The sequence below is a fragment of the Heteronotia binoei genome, chromosome 2, assembly GCF_032191835.1.
Source record: "Heteronotia binoei isolate CCM8104 ecotype False Entrance Well chromosome 2, APGP_CSIRO_Hbin_v1, whole genome shotgun sequence".
Lineage (NCBI taxonomy): Eukaryota > Metazoa > Chordata > Lepidosauria > Squamata > Gekkonidae > Heteronotia > Heteronotia binoei.
The window spans coordinates 171,379,989-171,400,106 of NC_083224.1; the positions used below are offsets into that span (position 1 = coordinate 171,379,989).

Consider the following 20,118-nt stretch of genomic DNA (forward strand, 5'->3'; position numbering starts at 1 on the left):
AAAGTCCAGAAAAGAGCAACTAGAATGATAAAAGGTTTGGAACACTTTCCCTATGAAGAAAGGTTAAAATGCTTGGGGCTCTTTAGCTTGGAGAAACGTCGACTGCGGGGTGACATGATAGAGGTTTACAAGATTATGCATGGGATGGAGAAAATAGAGAAAGAAGTACCGTATTTTTCGCTCCATATACTTTTCTCCCTTTCTCACAATACAAGAAATCGTGGGTATTTGATGAAATTGCTGAGCAGTCAGGTTAAAACGGATAAAAGGAAGTACTTCTTCACCCAAAGTGTGATTAACATGTGGAATTCACTGCCACAGGAGGTGGTGGTGGCTACAAGCATAGCCAGCTTCAAGAGTGGGTTAGATAAAAATATGGAGCAGAGGTCCATCAGTGGCTATTAGACACATTGTGTGTGTGTGTGTGTGTATTGGCCACTGTGTGACACAGAGTGTTGGACTGGATGAGCCATTGGCCTGATTCAACATGGCTTCTCTTATGTTCTTTTGCCAGCTCTAGGTTGGGAAAAACCTGGAGATTTTCGAGGTGGAGGCTGGGGACAGTGTTGTTTGGGAGAGGAGGGACCTCAGCAGGGTATAATTCCATAGAGTCCACCCTCCAAAGCAGCCATTTGCTCCAGGGGAACTGTTCTTGGTTGTCTGGAAGTCAACTGAAATAGTAGGGGACCTCCAGATGCCACTGGGAGGCTGGCAACCCTGTAAGAAAAGAATGGAAGTTTTGTCTGTCCCCAGCATTTGTTGCTTAGAAATGTACTTCCTCTGTACACAAGGACTCTGTTTACCTACCCTGACTCTATAACAAAGATTTGCTATTAGGTATGTGCTGTGAGGAAAAATTCCTACTTCCACATGGATATATTCCTCCCATCTATGGGTGAGGGGGGGGAGACATTTTCTTTATGTTTGCAAGGAAGTTCTAACACATCCTTGTCAGAAAAAGAAGGGTTTTTGATTTGTCTTCTCTAGGAATTTCAAAGAATGTAATATATTAAAGACCCTTTGAAAAGTCTCCCCCATTAGTCACTAGCCCTCTCCTCAAGTCTTTCCCTTTTTCTCCCCTTTCATATACAGGAAGTCACACAGTTCTCAAGACTGACCGTTGTGTTCTTGACTTTTGGGGCCCGGGAGCCAAAGCCTTACTCATCCGTACAGCAGCAGCTGCTTAGGCCATTGCTATAATCAGTGGTTCCAAGAAATCCATTCACTTGACCTGGGAAAAGGCCTTTTTTATAGGCCAAAGGGTGGCTAAATCCCCATGCTCTCTTTTGACCGAGGTGTCTCTGGGGTAAGGAGAAGATTCAAATTCTAATTGTACAGGAATAGCGGAGCCAAACTGCACCTCCCCCCTCCCTTATATGAGAAAGAATCTCGTTTTCATCTTGGAAGACAGAGACAAACAGCAACAAAAGACTTCAAGCCAACAGGATTGTGGTATTTTAGCAGACAATAATAGGAATTTATTGTCCTTAAAAAAAATGCTTCTCTGACTATTTTTGCTTCACTGTGGGAGGTTCTCAGATCCGTCCTCTGAACATCAAGAGAAAAACTACTAGTAGAGTCTTCACAAGGATAATTAAACCTTTGTTCCCAGGGAGACAATAAAATCTTTTCGCTACTGTGCTAGTGTTCTCTGCAAAGGGACTGCTCATATGGAAAAGGAGTGTCTTGTGAAATACAAATTTGTTCTCAACCTCCAGGTGGGCCCCAGAGTTCTCCTGAGATTCCAGTGGATCTCCAGGTTACAGAGGACTGTTCCCCAGAGAACGTGATACCCTTAAAGGCCACACTCTATGGCATCACATCTCCACTCCCTCAACCTTCCGGACCGTTCTCTCCCTAGGCACTGCCCCCAAATCTCCAGGAATTTCCCAAACTGGAATTGGCAATCCCAGCTGGTAAAGGCTAGACACAGGCTTAACCTTGAACTATTTCTAAAACTAGGGATTGGCACAAACAACCCACCCCACACATCTGAGGTTGCCAGGTTGTTCTTGGCCAACGGAACGGGATACAGCAGTAGGGCTGCCAGCTCCAGGTTGGGAAACTCCTGGGGATTTGGGGATGGAGCCTGGGGAGGACAGGAACCTCAGTGGGGTAAAAAGCCATAGAGTTCACCCTTCAAAGCATCCATTTTCTCCAGAGGAACCTAATCCCTATTGTTTGGAGATGAGCTGTAATTCTGGGGAATCCCCAGATCGCATCTGGAGGCTGGCATCTCTATTTCCAGCTCCATTTATTCCTCCTTGAAAATTCTCAGATTTTATTTATCTGGCTAGAAAAAGATGTCCGCCCCCCCGCTTGCTGGAAAAAAAAAATCCTGTTAGGCAATTTGTAAAAAGGACACATCCAGATGCATAGTCCCAGGCTATAAGAAAGCAAGAACGTGTGAGCCTGTGCTCAGATCTGTTCTCTCTGCCTCTTTTAATGGTAAAGATCTAAGAGAACATGTTAATTTCTGTTCCTCACACTTTGGGATCTTAATGCTTTGAAGGTATGTATTTGCTTACTGGCTTCGTTTAAAACATTTCCCCCTTTCACTGAGGTTTCCAAACAATATTATAGCGCTGAGGTGGTGGCTCAGCCTTAGAGCACCCGCTTTCCATGTGGGAGGCCCTTGTTTCACCCTTGATTATCTTAAATCAGACAAAGGAAAAAAATGGGATTGACTGGTAGGTAGGATTCTTTTTTTGTTGTTCAGTCACACAGTTGAGTCTGACTCTTTGCAACCCCATGGACAAGGTCACACCAGGCCCTCTTTAATTCTTTAATTGAAGCTTAATGTGGGCGGTTGAACCTGTTTCATAGCATGGATTGTAGGGCTGCTACCCTCCAGGTAGGGCCTGTAGATCTCCTGGAATTATACCTTATCTCCAGGTGACAGAGATCAGTTCCCGTGGAGAAAATGACTGCTTTGGAGGGTGGACTCTATGGGCGTTATACACAGCTGAAATCCCTCCTCTCTCCAAACCTCACCCTCTGTTGGCTCCACTCCCAACATCTCCAGGAATTTAGCAACCTGGAGCAGGCAACCCAAATGGATAGAAATATTTTCAATAAACAAATAATATGTAAATGGCAGGGAGGTGAATAGCCTGGCGATTTGCTTCAGATGCAACTGTTATTTAAGGGACAGATTTAAAAGCTGGCAGGTGACGTGAAGAGTCGCTGGAGGGCTGCTTTCAATCTGAGTTGACAATACTGACCTGGACAGACCTTGAGCCTGACTCAGTAAAAAGCAGCTTCATCTCTTGCTCTGCACATAACATGCCCGGGGCTTTTTTTGAGCAGGAACACTATTCCGGCTGGCTTGGTGCCTGGGGGTGTGGCCTAATATGCAAATGAGTTACTGCTGGGCTTTTTCTACAAAAAATGGTGGTATCAGGGGTGTGTGGCCTAATATGCAAATTAGTTCACGTTGGGCTTTTTATAGAAAAAGAAAAAAAGCTCTGAACATGCCATCGTCACCACTGACTTCTGGCAACCACAAGAGGCTCTCCAGGCAAGTGAAAAGCAGAGGGAGCTTGGCATTGCCTTCCTCTATAGAGTCTGCCTTGGTGGTCTCCCATCCAAGTAGTAACCCTGCTTAGTTTCCAGGGCTTGATGAGACTGGGCTATATGTCACCTTCCCTCCTTGGCTGTTGTTACGTAAGATGAGTTATGAAAGAGGTAGTTCCTCAATGACATCTCCTTGCAAAAGCACAGCTCCTCTGCAATGAATCACTTGACACAATATAAGCTTTGCAAACTAATTAGAAATAATAACAATGAAGCCAGACTATGGTCTTACTGTTAGTAGCATAGCAATTGTGGATACAGCAAAAGTGTGTGAGAAGACTAGAATGTTTTCCTGGGGATTCCCAAGAAGCCAGCCAAGTAGATTGCACAGCTGGCTTCTATCTTGGGGTTGTGGTAGATAACTCACTGAAAATGTCAAGACAGTGTGCGTCTGCAATAAAAAAGGCCAACGCCATGCTGGGAATTATTAGGAAGGGAATTGAAAACAAATCAGCCAGTATCATAATGCCCCTGTATAAATCGATGGTGCGGTCTCATTTGGAGTACTGTGTGCAGTTCTGGTCGCCGCACCTCAAAAAGGATATTATAGCATTGGAGAAAGTCCAGAGAAGGGCAACTAGAATGATTAAAGGGCTGGAGCACTCTCCCTATGAAGAAAGGTTGAAACGCTTGGGACTCTTTAGCTTGGAGAAACGTCGACTGCGGGGTGACATGATAGAGGTTTACAAGATAATGCATGGGATGGAGAAAGTAGAGAAAGAAGTACTTTTCTCCCTTTCTCATAATACAAGAACTCGTGGGCATTCGATGAAATTGCTGAGCAGACAGGTTAAAACGGATAAAAGGAAGTACTTCTTCACCCAAAGGGTGATTAACATGTGGAATTCACTGCCACAGGAGGTGGTGGCGGCCACAAGTATAGCCACCTTCAAGAAGGGTTTAGATAAATATATGGAGCACAGGTCCATCAGTGGCTATTAGCCACAGTGTATGCGTGTATATAAAATTTTTTGCCGCTGTGTGACAGAGTGTTGGACTTGATGGGCCGTTGGCCTGATCCAACATGGCTTCTCTTATGTTCTTATGTTCTTATTATACCCACACTGTGGAAGCCCTGATTGGAACCCAGGAAATCACTCTGTTAGGTGGCTGAATAATCCTTGGAGAAAGGATAGTCAGACACCTTGGGAATTAAAGGGCTCTGTCATAACATGGTCCCTAAACAGAGGTGAGCCAATGTGGTGTACTGGGCAGAGTTACAAACTTGACCCTAGGATGGCAACTCAACCACAAATCTCAAGGGCCAAAGATGGAAGAAACTATGAGAGTGGTGCTTGGATCAGGGCCTTAGTACTGAAAGAGGAAGGTTAACCCTTCCCTCTCCCCCAAATACTATTTACCCCATAAGGAGAAATAGAAGGTAACCATTAATGTACTTCATAGAGCAGAGGTGTCAAACATGCGGCCCAGGGGGCCAAATCAGGCCCACAAGCAACTCACTGTCATCTGCTTCCTTCTCCCTCTCTTGCTTCTTTCTGCATCACAACTTGCTTTGCCAGGCTTGCTCAATCGCCCAGGAGCTACAGAGCAAAGCTCCTCCCTTGGGGAGGAAGTGGGGGAAGGACAGCTAGCTTTGCCAGGCTCTCTCAATTCCACAGCAGAGCTACTGAGCCAAGCCTCTCTTCCTTCTGTTGGCTGAGGCTCAACAAGCCAGTGAGGTGGATTAGGCTGTGTGTTTGTCTGTGTCCTTTATAAAGTTTATATCTCTCCTACCTGGCATTACATTTTATGAAAAAAATCTCTGAACACGCCATCGTCACCACTGCCCAACAAGGTAAAGATCTGGCCCTCATAACAAATGAGTTCAACACTTCTGTGTAGGGCATATTGCAATGGGTGGGGGCACAGATCTGCAGTAGAAACAGTGTGATGGGAAAATCTGCCTCTTTCACAGCTGCAGTTGAACCCCCTCCCTTTAAAAACACAAGTCAAGAGATCTGAGCTTTTGCTTTCTCCTCCTCCTATTTAAAAGGTCTGATATGGAGGAGGAGGAGAAAGCAAAAGCATTGAGTCACAAAAGACTCATCAGGGCTTTTTTTGTAACAGAAACTCCTTTGCATATTAGGCCACATACCCCTGATGTAGCTAATCCTCCTGGAGCTTACAGTAGGCCCTGTAGTAAGAGCCCTGTAAGCTCTTGGAGGATTGGCTACATCAGGTGTGTGTGGCCTAATATGCAAAGGAGTTCCTGCTACAAAAAAAGCCGTGCGACTCATAATGAATGGTAGCAACCCAATTCACCGAGCATTCCAGGCAAGAGACATGCGAAGACGGTTCCACAATTGCCTTCCTCCCCATGGCAGCCCCAATCTTCCTTGGTGGTCTCCCATCCAAGTACTCATCATGGTTGACCCTTCTTAGCTCCCAAGCTCCAGTGAGCTTGGGGAAGCTGGGCTAGTCATGCTGCTAGGTTTTAGTAAAGGCAGTATTAAAGCCAGAGTCCTAAATCTCCTTAAAAGATTTTTCCAAAACAGTTCCCCTCCTGTGCAAATATTAAAGACCCAAAAGCACAGGAATGCAGTTCTAAGCGAGATCCCACCTTCGTGTCAGTCTACTCCACATTTCCTTGGTCATACAGAAGATAAAGTGCTGGGGCCCAGGGACCAAGCGTCCTGGCTTGAGATGCCCTTGTGAGGGCTAGTTCTACAGCCAAGAAACTGCTTGGGGTGGCATAAATGAGGAAGGTGCTGATGTACCAGCTCACACCTGGACACCAGTATTGCAGGTGGGAATAAATATCTCCAGGAGGCTCAAGTACTCAAGAAGGAGCTTTTCTTCCTCTCCTGTAATACTGGAACCTGGAGTCACCCACTAAAGCTGAAGGGTGGGAGATTCAGGATAGACAAAAGGAAGTATTTCTCTGCACTGTATATGGTTAATTTATGCAACTTGGCTTTAAAAGAGGAGTGGACAAATTCATGGAGGTCTGGACTAGCCATGGGTACTAATCATGAGGGATATCTGCTCCAGTGCCAGAGGAATAGTAGAGTTGGAAGGGACCTCCAGGCTCATCTAGTCCAACCCCCTGTAAGCAGGAAATTCACATGCCTTTCATATCAGTTGCAGGGAAGCAGGGCTAAGAGGATGCTGTTGCAGTCATCCTACTGGCGAGCTTCCTAGAGGTAGCTGGTTGGCTACTGTATGAACAGAAAGCTGGACTAGGTGGGCCTTTGGTCTGATCCTTTGGTCTGGGTTCTTATAACCCAGGAGTACGGTTATGTGCTCTGAGTTGAGAAATATCTGGAGATTTGGGGGTGGAGCCTGGGGAGGGCAGGGATTTGGGCAGGGCTTTTTTTGGAGCAGGAACTCCTTTGCATATTAGGTTACACCCCCCTGATGTAGCCAGTCCTCCAAGAATTTACTGTAAGCTCTTGGAGGACTGGCTACATCAGGAGGGTGTACAGTAGCAAACTGGGTCTAAAAATATTGGTTGCCAGGAGACATAGGGGGCCCACCCACAACTATAAGGCTATCATTTAATTTTTGTAAGAAATAAATAAAATTTTCAAAAAATACATGTGGAAGAAAGGTACAATTAAAACTTTTGCGAAATAAATATATATATATTAGTAATTACAGTGTACATGTATTGTACATAACATTGGCAATATACAATAGATACTAAATGTAAATACAGATTGCATTTTCTCCAGGGGAGTTGATTTCTGCCAGCTGGAAATCAGTTCTAAAAGTGGGAGATCCCCAGGCCCCACCTGGAAGCTGGCAACCCTAAACACAATGTAAATTTTAGTGGCATTACAATAATAATAATGGAACTTCTATTATATTTTCAATCTACTAAAAGCGTCATTAACATTTTTAACATACTGCCTATTGTTTAAGAGGGGCCCACTTGCCATCGGGCAAGCTGACACCCTGGCCAGTCCGCCACTGGGGGTGTAGCCTAATATGCAAAGGAGTCCCTGCTACAAAAAAAGCCCTAATTTTGAGAGGGGAAGAATCTCAGTGAGGGTGTAACTCCATAAAGTCCACCCTCCAAATGATTTTCTCAAGGGAAACTGACCTTGATCTTCTGGAAATCAAATGTAATTGCAGGAGATCTCCAGGTGCCACCTGGAAGTTGGGAACCCTCCCTGGGAGGGAATGGGTATACCTTGCTTGAGATGACAAAATACCCTGGTCATGACCCTGCATGCCTTATAATGATACAGTGAATTAGATGGGAAGGAAAAGGGAAAACTCTGGGTTATTGAAGGTACAGAGACCGAGCAGCAGCCTCCCTAGCAGCTCTTTCCCAAACTAATTGCCATGTCTAAAGCTGGGAAATGGTGCAACTCAGAGGTGGAATTCTTGCAGGAACTCCTTTGAATATTAGACCACACACCCCTGATGGAGCCAATCCTCCAAGAGCTTATAAAAAAGAGCCTTGTAAGCAGTGTCCTCTCTAAACTGAGTTAGAATGAGCTAGCTCACAGTTTTTTAACCTCCAGCTCATACGTTTCTGTCTTGGCTCAGGAAAAACGAGCCCAGAGCACAATAATTTAACTCACAATTTTAATGCCAGTAACTCACAGCTTTAATACCAGTAGCTCACAAAGGAGAATTTTTGCTTACAAGACTCGGCAACTTAGAGGGAACATTGCTTGTAAGCCTTTTTTTTTAAAGGAGTTATTTTTAATTCAGTAAGAAACCTGAGGGCAAGGAGATGGCAGGAAAGAAATGCTTGTTTTTTAAAATTTATATATATTAGAAGACACTGAAGAAAGGGAACATACCTCCAGGTATTTACACAGATTGAATTTGTGCTCTTGGTTTACACTGTACACTACAAACATGTATGTTTAAGAAATCCAAATACCTTCGTATAAACAGGGCTTTTTTGTAGAAAACCCTCAGCAGGAACTCATTTGCATATTAGGCCACATCTCCTGATGCTACCATTGTTTCACAAAGCCCAGCAGGAACTCATTTACATATTAGGTCATACCCTCTGACGCCAAGCCAGCTGGAACTGCGTTCCTGTGAGTTCCCACTCAAAAAAAGCCCTGGGTATAAACCTTGTGGTAATATCCTAATTTATAAGCAGCTAAAGTAGTTAGATCCTGTCCACTGATGTATGGATGGATAATTTTTGTTTTTCCCAGACTGCAGTATCAATATACCCACAAAGCAGAACTTGTAAGAGTCAGCATTTATGCTCTATTTGTTGTAACATTCCAGGCAGTCTGGACATAGCAGGGCATTAAGACAAAGAGTTCAAGAGCTTTTCTTTGCTCTTTAATGTTAGGACTTGTGAGGTTACTATTTGCCACTTATGAAAGAAGCATTTGTGTTCTTGTGATAACAAGATTTTTAGTAAAGCTAACCTAATCCTTTGAAGGAAAAACAGGCTTAAGGTCAAACTAGACATACCAAGGGAACTCAAATACATTTAATTGTGTATATGTGAGAGTGTGTTTTGTACATAACATAGAGGTAAAGGTTGCCAGACCCTTGGTCCTGCCAGGGGATCCCCCAGTCTTCAGGGCTCCAATCCACCAGCCGCAGCTGGCCGGCAAGAGAAACACCACCCCCAAATAGGGACATCGTCATACTACATCCCTGATGCAATGATGCCACTCGAAAGGGACCTCATCATGTCACCAACACTGCATGATGACACTCTGGATTTTGGGCAAACTGGTTTTGTAGCAAAAGAAATCATAGAGGCTGCTACCCTCAAAACCTAGAGCGTTGCTTGTGACATCAGCAACACCATGTGTACAAAGCGTGCACAGCAGAAGACTCCCAGACAGGGTCCAGGATCCACCCCACCCCACCCTGCCTATAAGCTGCAAGGTAGGACCTGGAAACCATATTTAAAGCAGTTGAGCACAATGAGGTAACACAAGGAAGAGGAGAGTTTTTAGTGCCTCTTTACCTGCAAGCTCCACTTCTGTCTTTAAAAAAATAGACCCTGGTGCCTTATGCAAGAACAGATGGATGCATAGAGAAGACACACTGATCCTTCCATCCCATCTGGTTTTGCACTTGGATAGAGAGGTGTTTGCCACGTATGTATTTGTGTTTAGGGCCCTGTTTTTGTTGATTCTATCCTGTAATTTCATCAGAGTGCTTCTGCTGTCATGGCCAATGAGTTATAAAACTTATCTCCACTACCACCACCACTTAAGCTTTCTCTCATTACAGCCTCACCAGGGACTTACAAAGATTGCATATTGCTGGTGAAGCTGGAATGAAGGGCCAGCACCAGTGGGTTAACAGAGAGCTGGAGCTTAGGCAAGGGAAGGAACAGAACTGGCTCTGGGAAGCATTAATCCTTGATCCTAGTTCTACGGCCAACCAGAAGCAGTCATTTGGACCACCTCTTTCCTCGAGGTCTGTAAAAGGCAAATAGAATGCACATGCCACTGGGGATCTCCCAGAATTACAACAAATCTCCAAACAACAGAGATCAGTTCCTCTGGAGAAAATGGTTGATTGGGAGCAAGTATTCTATGGCATTATACTGTGCTGAGGTCCCTCCCATACCCAAACACTGGCTTTTGTAGGTTTCACTCCCAGTCCCAGATCCTCAGGTAGTTACCAAGCAGGCGTTGGCAACTATAGGTCTGGAGATCTTCCAGGATTGTAGCTGATGTCCAGATGACAAGTTCCCTTCGAGAAAGTGGCTCCTTTGGAAGGCGACTCTTTATGGCATTATGCCTCACTGGAGTCCCTCTCCTCCCCAAACCCTGCCCCTTGTAGGTTCTACCTCCCAAAGCTCTAGGCATTTTCCAGTTGGGAGTTGGCAATCCTATGCCACTCTGCTTCAGTTGAGAGTTGCAAAGAGAGGAGATTCAGCCTTTTACCTCTGTTCAGTTTTGCTCATAAAGATCAGGCTCCTGGAGCCAGTTGTAGCATTTTAAAGGGGGGAAAGATGGGTTTGTTAAGGATACTTCTTTTTTCTCCTTAAGAAGAGTTGGTTTAGTGGTATAGTGGTAGCAAACTCTAATCCAGTTTGGTGTAGCGGTTAAGTGAGTGGACTCTTATTTGGGAGAACCAGGTTTGATTCCCCACTCCTCCACATGTACCTGCTGGAATGACCTTGGGTCAGTCATAACTCTGTCAGAAGCTGTTCTACTCAAGCCCCCATTCTACGGCTCAGCCCCCACCTACCTCACAGGGGGACTGTTGTGGGGAAGGGAAAGGAGATTGTAAGCTGCTCTAAGACTCCTTCAGGTAGTGAAGGGCAGGGTATAAATCCAATCTCTCCTTCTTCTTCTTCTTCTAATCTGGGGGGTTGGGTTTGATTCACCACTCCTCCACGTGAATCCAGCTAGGTGATCTTGGGCCAGTCACGGTTCTCTCAGAACTCCCTCAGCCCTAACTACCTCATAAGGCATCTGCTGTGGGGAGAGAAAGGGAAGGAGATTGGAAGCTGCTTTGAGACTTCCTAAGGTAGAGAAAAGTCATGGGGTATAAAAACCAACTCTTCTTTAAAATGATAACCACAGCACAGGAAGGAAGTCCAGTTTTGATTGCAAAGTGAGGAATAAAAGGCTAAGCCCCCTATCCCTTCTTTGGGTGTCCCCTACTTGAAGTTGTGTGAAGTTGTGTGGATTTCACAGTTTGCCATTTACAGGCAAATAGAAGCCTTGATGAGGTAGCAAACCTGTATCTAACAGGCCTATGCCACACCACTTGTGCACTAGAAAAACAAATGTTCCTATTTTTTACCCAGCAAATCCTGAAAAGTATGCGTGCTGGTTCAGAAATCCATCCAAATATGCATCAGCAGTTTGAAAGCCTGACAAAGCCAAAGCAGGGATTGTGCAAATAAACTGGCAAGCATTTTTTCCCACCACTTCAGCTGAATCTACCGTAATCCTCTTCCTTCCAACAACAATGCAAAACAGAAGCCCTTATTCAATTAACTTCTCCTCCAAACTATTACTGATAGACTTCCTCACAGAGGGGTCGGGGGGACCACTGTGTTAAATAATAATCCTTTAACATCTTTATAGAGCTTTTTGGATCTCAAAAATGTTTCCTGCACTTTATCTCAGTAACCCTTAAAACAAACTTGCGTGGTATTAAGATGACTTAAAAGAAGCTTCCTGTGTGATTTATGGAAGTCTTCATCTCTCGTATGCATTTAAGGTTTGGCTGTCTGGCGTTTGAATAGTGGTGCCACATCCCAGAAAGAGACCGTTTGGACGCTGAAGCAGACAGAGAAACATCAGACACCTGTTTGTTTTGCCTTCTCAAGGCAAAGAGGTTGGCCTTTGTTTTCAGCTAGGACTTCTGGGGGTTAGTCATCTTGACTACCTATAAAAGTCTTTTCATAATTATCTGTTTTATTCATTTAGGGCAAATTTATCCCACTTTGCTTCAAGGAGCTCAGGACATTGTTCTGTGCTCTTCCATATTATCCTCACACCAGCCCTGTGAGGTGGGTTAGGATGAGAGAGCAGGAACTCCTTTGCATATTAGGCTGATGTAGTCAATCCTCCACGAGCTTACAGGGCTCTTCGTACAGGGCCTACAGTAAGCTCTTGGAGGATTGGCTACATCATGGGGGTGTAGCCTAATATGCAAAGGAGTTCCTGATACAAAAAAAGCTCTATGAGAGAGAATAAGCAGCTTGAGGTCATCCAGCAAGCTCCATGGCAGAGCAAGGGATTTGAACTGGGCTCTCCCAGATCATAGACTAGTGTTCTAATCATTTTGCCACAAAGCATTTAGGTTGCAAAGTATTTAGGTTGCTATGCAATTCATTCTCACTTCTCAACTATTGACCTGAGTATCACTACCCTTTCCTTCTCTTTAGATAGATCCAGGTGGGCAGCTGTGTTGATCTGAAGCAGTAGAGCAAAGTAGGAGTCAAGTAGCACCTTTAAGACCAACAAATCATGCACACTTCTTCAGACGAGGAATCCAGTACAGTGAACAGAGCTACATATAGCTGGTAAGCAGTGGTTTAGAATGCAAAATGGTTTGTTCTACTTTTAGAAAAAAGTTTTCAAATGCAACACGGTTCCCAATGATGCTTTCATATGACCATTCTCTCCAACTGCATCCCTCTGACAAGACTGTTTCTCTACTAGTGCGTTAGATCCCACACAGCTTGCACATCCCTCAGGGTGCTACTTTATTCTCTTGTGGAAGATCATGGCGAGATGCCATTCTGACCAATTAAACACACTCATTTGGTGGGTACACAAGAGAGAGCTTTTTCCATGGCAGCTCCACAGTTATGGAGCAATCTCCTTGGTCCCCTCATTGTTATCTACAGGAGGCAGCTGAAGACAGTTTTATTTACACATTGTGATTCTTATGCTTTTATTATGATCCTGTAATATATTTTTGCCTGTAACCCACCCTGAGCCTGCCTTGGCGGGATGTGCAGGATACAAATCCCATCAAATAAAATAAAAATAATAAATTTGGGACTGCATCGTGATTGACTTAGGCCGTTTTCGCACTCACGTTTTACTGGCGCCACGACCCTCCTGACGCCGGCGAATCTGCATGGATTTCGCACCAGAAGCGCCGGCGCACCCAGAAGCGCCGGCTACTTCCGTCGCTAAGCCAGCGCAAACGGAAATCGCAAAGATGCAGGAAAACGTTTGCGCTGGCTTAGCGACGGAAGTAGCCGGCGCTTCTGGGTGCGAAATCCATGCAGATTCGCCGGCGTCAGGAGGGTCGTGGCGCCAGTAAAACGTGAGTGCGAAAACACCCTTAGCGTTTGTTGTTGGCAGTCCTAATTAAATTTTTTAAATTGTAACTTTTATGAGTTTTATAATAGTGTTCTTCTTGTGTTATTTATGTTTTATTTATATTGCAAGTCACCGTGAGTTTCAAAAGCAGCAAATAAATGTTTTAAATAAATAAACAGAGCTGAGAGAGCAGCCGCTAAAGAAAAGCAGCTGTTTTATACTCTGCTCTTCTCTACCCAAAGGAGACTCAGAGCAGCTTACAACCTCCTTCCCTTTCTCTCCCCACAACAGATAACCTGTGAGGTAGGTGGGGGTTAAGAGAACTCTGAGAGAACAGCTCTGTGAGAAGTATGACAGACCAACAAGGTCACATTAGCAGCTGCATGTAGAGGAGTGGGGAATCAAAACCCAGTTCTCCAGATTAGAGTCCTCTGCCCTTAACAACTACGCTGCAACTGAGGGGCACGCGCTGATGGCAGAACTACGTGAGGAATTGTTGCTGTTTCCATATGAAGTGGTATGGTGAGGATGATTTAAAGCTTATCCCTCCTCCTTACCCCCTTCACTTTGCCTTTTAAATACTTTTTTTTTCCTTCCAAGATCAGGGATAAATTTCACAGGAGGGGGGTGGAACCCATCTTTGAACAAGTAGTTTGTGGTGGAAACCCATCTTGGTGTAGCAGTTAAAATGTTAGACTGAAATCTGGGACACCTGGGTTCAAACTCCCCTCCCTCCCATTAAATAACCCTGCATAGGATCGCCCTGTTAGATTGCAGTCCTAGGAACACTTACGTCGACGCAAACTTCCCTTAGCTGAGCAATGCTCTGACATCTGAGAAAATATGCTTAGTATTATGCTCTGTTAATGTCTCTCCTCCTGTTTCCATGAAGTTTGAAACCATCCAGACCTGAAACACCAGGCACACAATCTAGGAATTTCTCCTGTACAAACCTCATAGAATCTTTGCGTTTGCCCAATTCCCATTCATTCCAAGGGGTCTTTTCTTAAACCCTCAGGATACACAGGCTATTCCCTCATTCCATGTATCCTTTGGCTGCATCTCCTTCGGAGCCCACTGCTGTGATACTGCCCTTCAACCCCCATTCATTTCCCTTCTTCTCACCTCTCCAGGCATGTGTGGGGCAAAGCAGCTAATCCTTTGCACATTTTGCCGGTTGGTTGGTGACGATGTCCTGTCCTCGGTGCCAAGCAGACAGCGTGGGGGGAAAGGCTGTGGCTCTGTGTCTGAAGCTGCCTGCCTCTCTTCAGTAATATATAAAGAGGCTGCCTTGAATTCTGGCCAGCCCCTTTGGCCAATCACATCCAACTTAGTATTTCAGAGATGAGGAGCAATAGCCAGACAGGCAGAGACCTTCTGAAGAGACTGAGGAGGCCTTCCCGCACACTGATGTGTGTGTGTTGTACAAATCAGCTTCTGTTGACTCATCCCCTCACTGACATGGGCTAGACGAATCTCAGAATGGACCCACTGGTGGTGAGGGTGGCGGGGTAGTGTTGTCAAATCCAGGCTGGGAAACTGCTGGAATTTGGGATGGAGCCTGGGGAAAACAGTGGAGTGCAGTGCCACAGAGTCCACCCTCCAAAGCATCCATTTTCTCCAGGGGAACTGAGCTCTGTAGTCTGGAGGTGAGCTATAATTCTAGGGGATCCCCAGGACCCACCTGGAGGCTGGCATTCCTAAGGCAGGGTTATCAGCTTCAGGCTAGTCTTGTCCATTATTTATGGCGTCTGTGGGCAAAATTAGCAGGATCCTTCCAGGTTTGTCGCAACTCACATAATTTTAAGTATTAAACACAGACTTCTGGGGAAAATAGGGGTACCTGTCTTGGGCACATCTGGAAACAGGGAACAAAGATCATGTTATGTACAGATAATTTTTAAAGTAACACTGGGTTTGATCCCAGCAATCTCTTCTGCTAGCAGAAGGCATGCCCATTAGTTGCACGGAACTTCCCTGCCTCCTGTGCCCCCATCGAAGCCCACTGACCTCCCCAATATGCTAGTTCTGAGGGATATTTGTTCATAACAATCAGCATCTGCCCTTACATACCCTCCCTCAGCGACTACTTTCATGGTCCCATTTGCTCACTGTGGGGACAATGTGGCTCAGTGTTCAGAGAAGGACTGGGATTGATCTGAAATTTAAATCACAATGCCAGTCCAGCTGTGATGCTTACTGGGTGATCCTGGTTAATCACTCTCCTGGCTAACATGACAGGGTTGTTGTAAATATATACCAGGGAAGGGGCAACCATATCTACGCTTCCACCAGGCTATTGGTTGAGGGCAGCGACTGGCAATAACATGGCTGGCATCCTCCTGCCCCCTCTTCCTTTTCTTTCTCTCCTCCTCCTTATCTTGCATGTGAGGTGGCTACACGGTTCAGAACTGGGTAAAGGTTAACTCTATTATTCTACTCAAAAATGTTTCCTGCTAAACGTTAGGAAGAATTTCCAAACAGAGCAGTTCCTCAGTGGAGCAGGCTTCCTCAGGAGGTGGTGGGCTCTCCTCCTTTGGAAGTTTTTAAACAGAATGCTGATTCTGTGAACTTAAAAAGGTAAAGGTAGTACCTGTGTAAGCACCAGTTGTTTCCGACTCTGGGGTAACATTGCTTTCACAGCAGACTTTTTACGGGATGGTTTGCCATTGCCTTCCCCAGTCATCTACACTTTCTCCCCAGCAAGCTGGGTACTCATTTTACTGACTTTGGAAGGATGGAAGGCTGAGTCAACCTCGAGCTGGCTACCTGAACCCAGCTTCTGCCGGGATCGAACTCAGGTCATGAGCAGAGAAGCTCAAACTGCAGTACTGCAGCGTATCTCTCTGTGACATTGGGCTCTTTCTGTGAACTTAGGGGGAGGTATTTGTGAATTTCTTGCATTGTGCAGGGGGTTGGACTAGATGACCCTGGAGGTCCCTTCCAACTCTATAATTCTATTAATGCCATCTGGGGATTAGTTTTAACTCTGTAATGTTAAATTGCTTGCATATTAACTAGTCATTATGATATATTTATGTATTCTTTTATTGAGGTAAATCACCCACAGCTTTGTGTATTCAGGAACTGGGCGATTCATAAATCTGAAGTATAAATAAAATATAAATAAAGAAATACTGTTCTGAGGTCCTTAGAAGAAGGGTAGGATACAAATGGTAGAATACAGCATGCCTCAAAATAGCCTTGAAGCAAGAAGTTTATCTCAAGGTTACGTGTGGTGGAGAAGTGGGGAAGAAGGGTGACGAGCCCTGTCCCACGTCATTATCTTGCTCAGTATAGTTTTTCACGTGCTTTCTTTTCAACACACCCAATATTCTATTCTTACTGGCTTTATTCGGTTTTAAAATGATAAACAACACATCATTCCAATGGAATCTTCCATAATTTTTCTCTGTCTTCGTGTATATTTCCATCGGAATAAACCAAGCATGCAAATGTGGGACAGCAACCATCAATAACAACCACCATTTTGCATTCCTGTCTTATTCGTTGATGCTTTGCTGCTGGAATTGTGTACATTCATCCCAGGGCAGGAACAAAAGTACAGCCGTCACTCACTTTGCCAGCGCAGTGATTCAGCCTCAGAAAGCTGTCCAGTGGGGAAGGGGACCAAAGCCACTGGTGTGTGGCCATGAATCAGTGGCACAGCATCTGCTTTGCATGAAGAAGATCTCAGATTCAAATTTGAGTCTCATCCTTTTGAGCTCAAAAGCAGCAGTATCCTGTTCCCAGCAGAATGTGTGCCCTGGAACATGTGAAATATTTTATACAGCTGAAGACATTTTTCCTTTCATCAAGGTTATTTTGTTGGAAAGACATTTTATCTAACTCGGATGCCTTTTGAACAATGGTGAACCCAGACAGGGGTTTGTGAAAAGCAACCACATTATTTAAAAAAAAAAAAAGCCAATTAATGCCAAATGCCATAGGGTTACAAAGCAAGACTCAAAGAGTTGCTGTTAGAGATCCGTTATCATTGTGGGATTTGTCCTGTCATGGTTCTTCAGGGCATAGTCTTATCTCCCATGCTATTCAATTTCTATGTTATATCTCCCTTAGGAGAAATCATTTGTAGTTTTAGAGCTGAACGTCATCAGTCTGCTGACAGTATGCTGTATGCTCTATATCTCCCTTTCCAAATCTCCTGGGGAGGCATTTGAGATCTTGAGCCACTACAATTCAATTCTTCTATTTGACTGCTGTGGTTAAATGGCTGAGAGTGAACAAATGGAAACTTAATCCAGACGAGACAGAGGTAACTGGTCAGAACGCCCCAAATCTTGAAGGGCAGCATGCTCCTTGTTTTTGATAGGATTCAGCTGACCCTCACTGATTCAGTCAAAAGCTTAGGCATTATACTGAATCCAGCTTTACTGCCAGAGGAGCAAATGTAGCCATTGATGGGGAGTGGGATGCTTACTTCCAACTTAGTTTAGCCTGATAGATGCCCCCCTACTTTTACTTGGTTGACTGGGCCACCTGGATCCATGCCACAGTAACATAGGTTTGCCAGGTCCTAGATCAGGGGTGGCGAAACTGCGGCTCATGAGCCACATGTGGCTCTTTTACACATATTGTGTGGCTCTCGAAGCCCTACTACCCCATTGGCTGGCTTTAAATCACTTCGCCAAGCCAGCTGGCAGCTTCAAGAATGCATTTAAAGTTGCTTTCTTTCCACCTCTCCTCAATCTTCTTTCCTTCCTTCCCTCAAACATCTGATGTTCATGTCTTGCAGCTCTCAAACATCTGATGTTTATTCTATGTGGCTCTTATATTAAGAGGGGATGGAAGGAGCTTTCCAGGAGTAGAGGGACATGGCGACATTGCCACATGTGGCATCCCTTATATGACATCGCACAAAAGTGACTGTGCTGTTCACACTACTTCAGAATTCCAAAGGTGCCCACAGGCTCAAAAAGGCTGGGGATCCTTGCATTACATAATCGGAGTCTCAGTGCGAAAGGTGGACTATAACATAAATAATAATGTCAGTATTATGGTCCCCATATGGGTTGAGCCAGAATGAGTTTGCAGCAGAGGCAAAACTGTCTACCCAAGCTCAAACGGCTTTGAGCAAGGCATGGTCACTCTGTTTTAGATCCCCTCCAGTGCACTGATAAGGCCGCCTACAAACACGTTTTCTGAGATTAAGCTCCACTGAATAGAGCAGAGATTGTTTCTCAGCAAATTCACGAGACTGCAGGAAATACACTCAGCGGTGCTTGTTTGTGAATTAGGGCAGAGATGAAAGATGACGTTGTAAATTACAGGCAGACTAAATACTTCCATGTGCCTGAAGACGGGCTGTTCTTCTGTTGTACGAACTCTTGCAGCTCGGGATGCTTTTCTGCTGCCTCCTTGTAATGAAAAATCCAGCTGTCGCTTCAGAGACGGCATTGGCTATCTGTCAGTTTCCCAGACATATCAGCATGCTCTGACTCCAGATTGACAAACAAGTTACCTTGTGTCATCTTTCTCTCATTTTTTATGAGTTAAACCACACTAGGACACCATCACCTTCCCATGTACAGCTTCTCTTTCAGCCCCTCTTTTTTAAAAAATCTGCCTTTAAAAGATTGGTTTTTGCTAGGCATCTAACAATCTAATGCACCTGATCTTCAGGATTGGTTACTGAAAGTAAAGGAAATAAATATTCTAGTGAAGTTGACTGCTTACCAAAAAACCCAAGGATATAGTTTAGCATGTGATTCAAACAATGGAATTGTTAATTGTTAATTGGCAAGTAGGTTTATATGTAATGTTAGTCTTTTTTTATAAGATACACTCTCCTCTGTTTTGAGATAAGGTAAATGATGTACTGTATCGTACTGTATTGCATGCTAGACCCGCACTTTTGTTTTATAGGTATTTTATATGTTATACATGCTGAAATTTTCAGTATTAATTTTAAAAAAAAATTTAAAGAGCTATGCCACCCAAACTACATATATTTGAACATAATCCCTCCCTGAAATATCTCCTGAGTAAGCCCCCGATGAAAAATACACATTTTGTGAAAAGACACCTGTACCTTTATCACTATTACTCTTCCTAACCAGCTTGGGGGTGGGGGGTGGGAAGCAAAGGAAGGACTGAGGAGCAACTCTTACTCAAAAGCAAATCTCATTTTATTCAATGGGGTTTAATCCCAAGAAAGTGTTTTTTCCATCTGGTGTAGTGGTTTAAAGTGTCAGACTAGGTCCTGACCTGGATAGCCCAAGTAAGCCCGACCCTGTTAGATTTCGGAAGCTAAGCAGGGCCAACCCTGGCAAGTACTTGGAAGGGAGACCTCCTTGAAATACCAGGAGTGGGAGGCAGAGACAGGCTGTATCAAGCCACTTCTCTGAATGTCCTCCATGCCCCAGCAGGGGTCATCAGAAGTCGCCATGACCTCCAGGCATGCACGCACACAAAAATACCAAACAAAAGTGTTAAGAGAGATGCAGGTTCAAATGCCTACTCTGCCATGGAAGCTCACTGCGTGACCTTGCGCCAGTCACACACTCTTAGGCTAATGGAACTCACTGACTTTTTATGAGGACAAAATAGAGAACAATGCAAAAGCCACTTTGGGTCCCCACTGTGGAGAAAGGCAGAGTATAAATGAACTAAAAATAGCTATTTAGGATTGAAAACAGAGTTTCTCAAGTAAAGAGAGTCTTAGGACCAAACTACATAATGCTTCTTCCTCAGGCTTGCCACAGGGGCCAGGCAGTCAAGGATAGCTGCAAGTTTCCCATGGGAACTCCATTTAGAATCACCACAGGGGCCTGATTCTGGTCAGTACTGCAGTACAAGGGAAGGAAGGGCTTCCGCCTTCCCCAAGCTGCTTTTCCTG

At 44.6% G+C, this 20,118-nt stretch overlaps 1 protein-coding gene across 1 annotated transcript in view; it reads right to left on the reverse strand.

The window, feature by feature from the left end:
• Nucleotides 1–14,586, reverse strand: part of LOC132566930 (regulator of G-protein signaling 5-like) — a 34,730-nt gene extending 20,144 nt beyond the window's left edge. Inside the window, exon 1 of the mRNA XM_060232451.1 lies at nt 14,385–14,586. Within this exon, the coding sequence (XP_060088434.1) occupies nt 14,385–14,428 (44 nt within the window). The 5' untranslated portion in view covers nt 14,429–14,586. The remainder of the gene's footprint in view (nt 1–14,384) is intronic.
• Between the last annotated feature and the right edge of the window lie 5,532 nt (nt 14,587–20,118).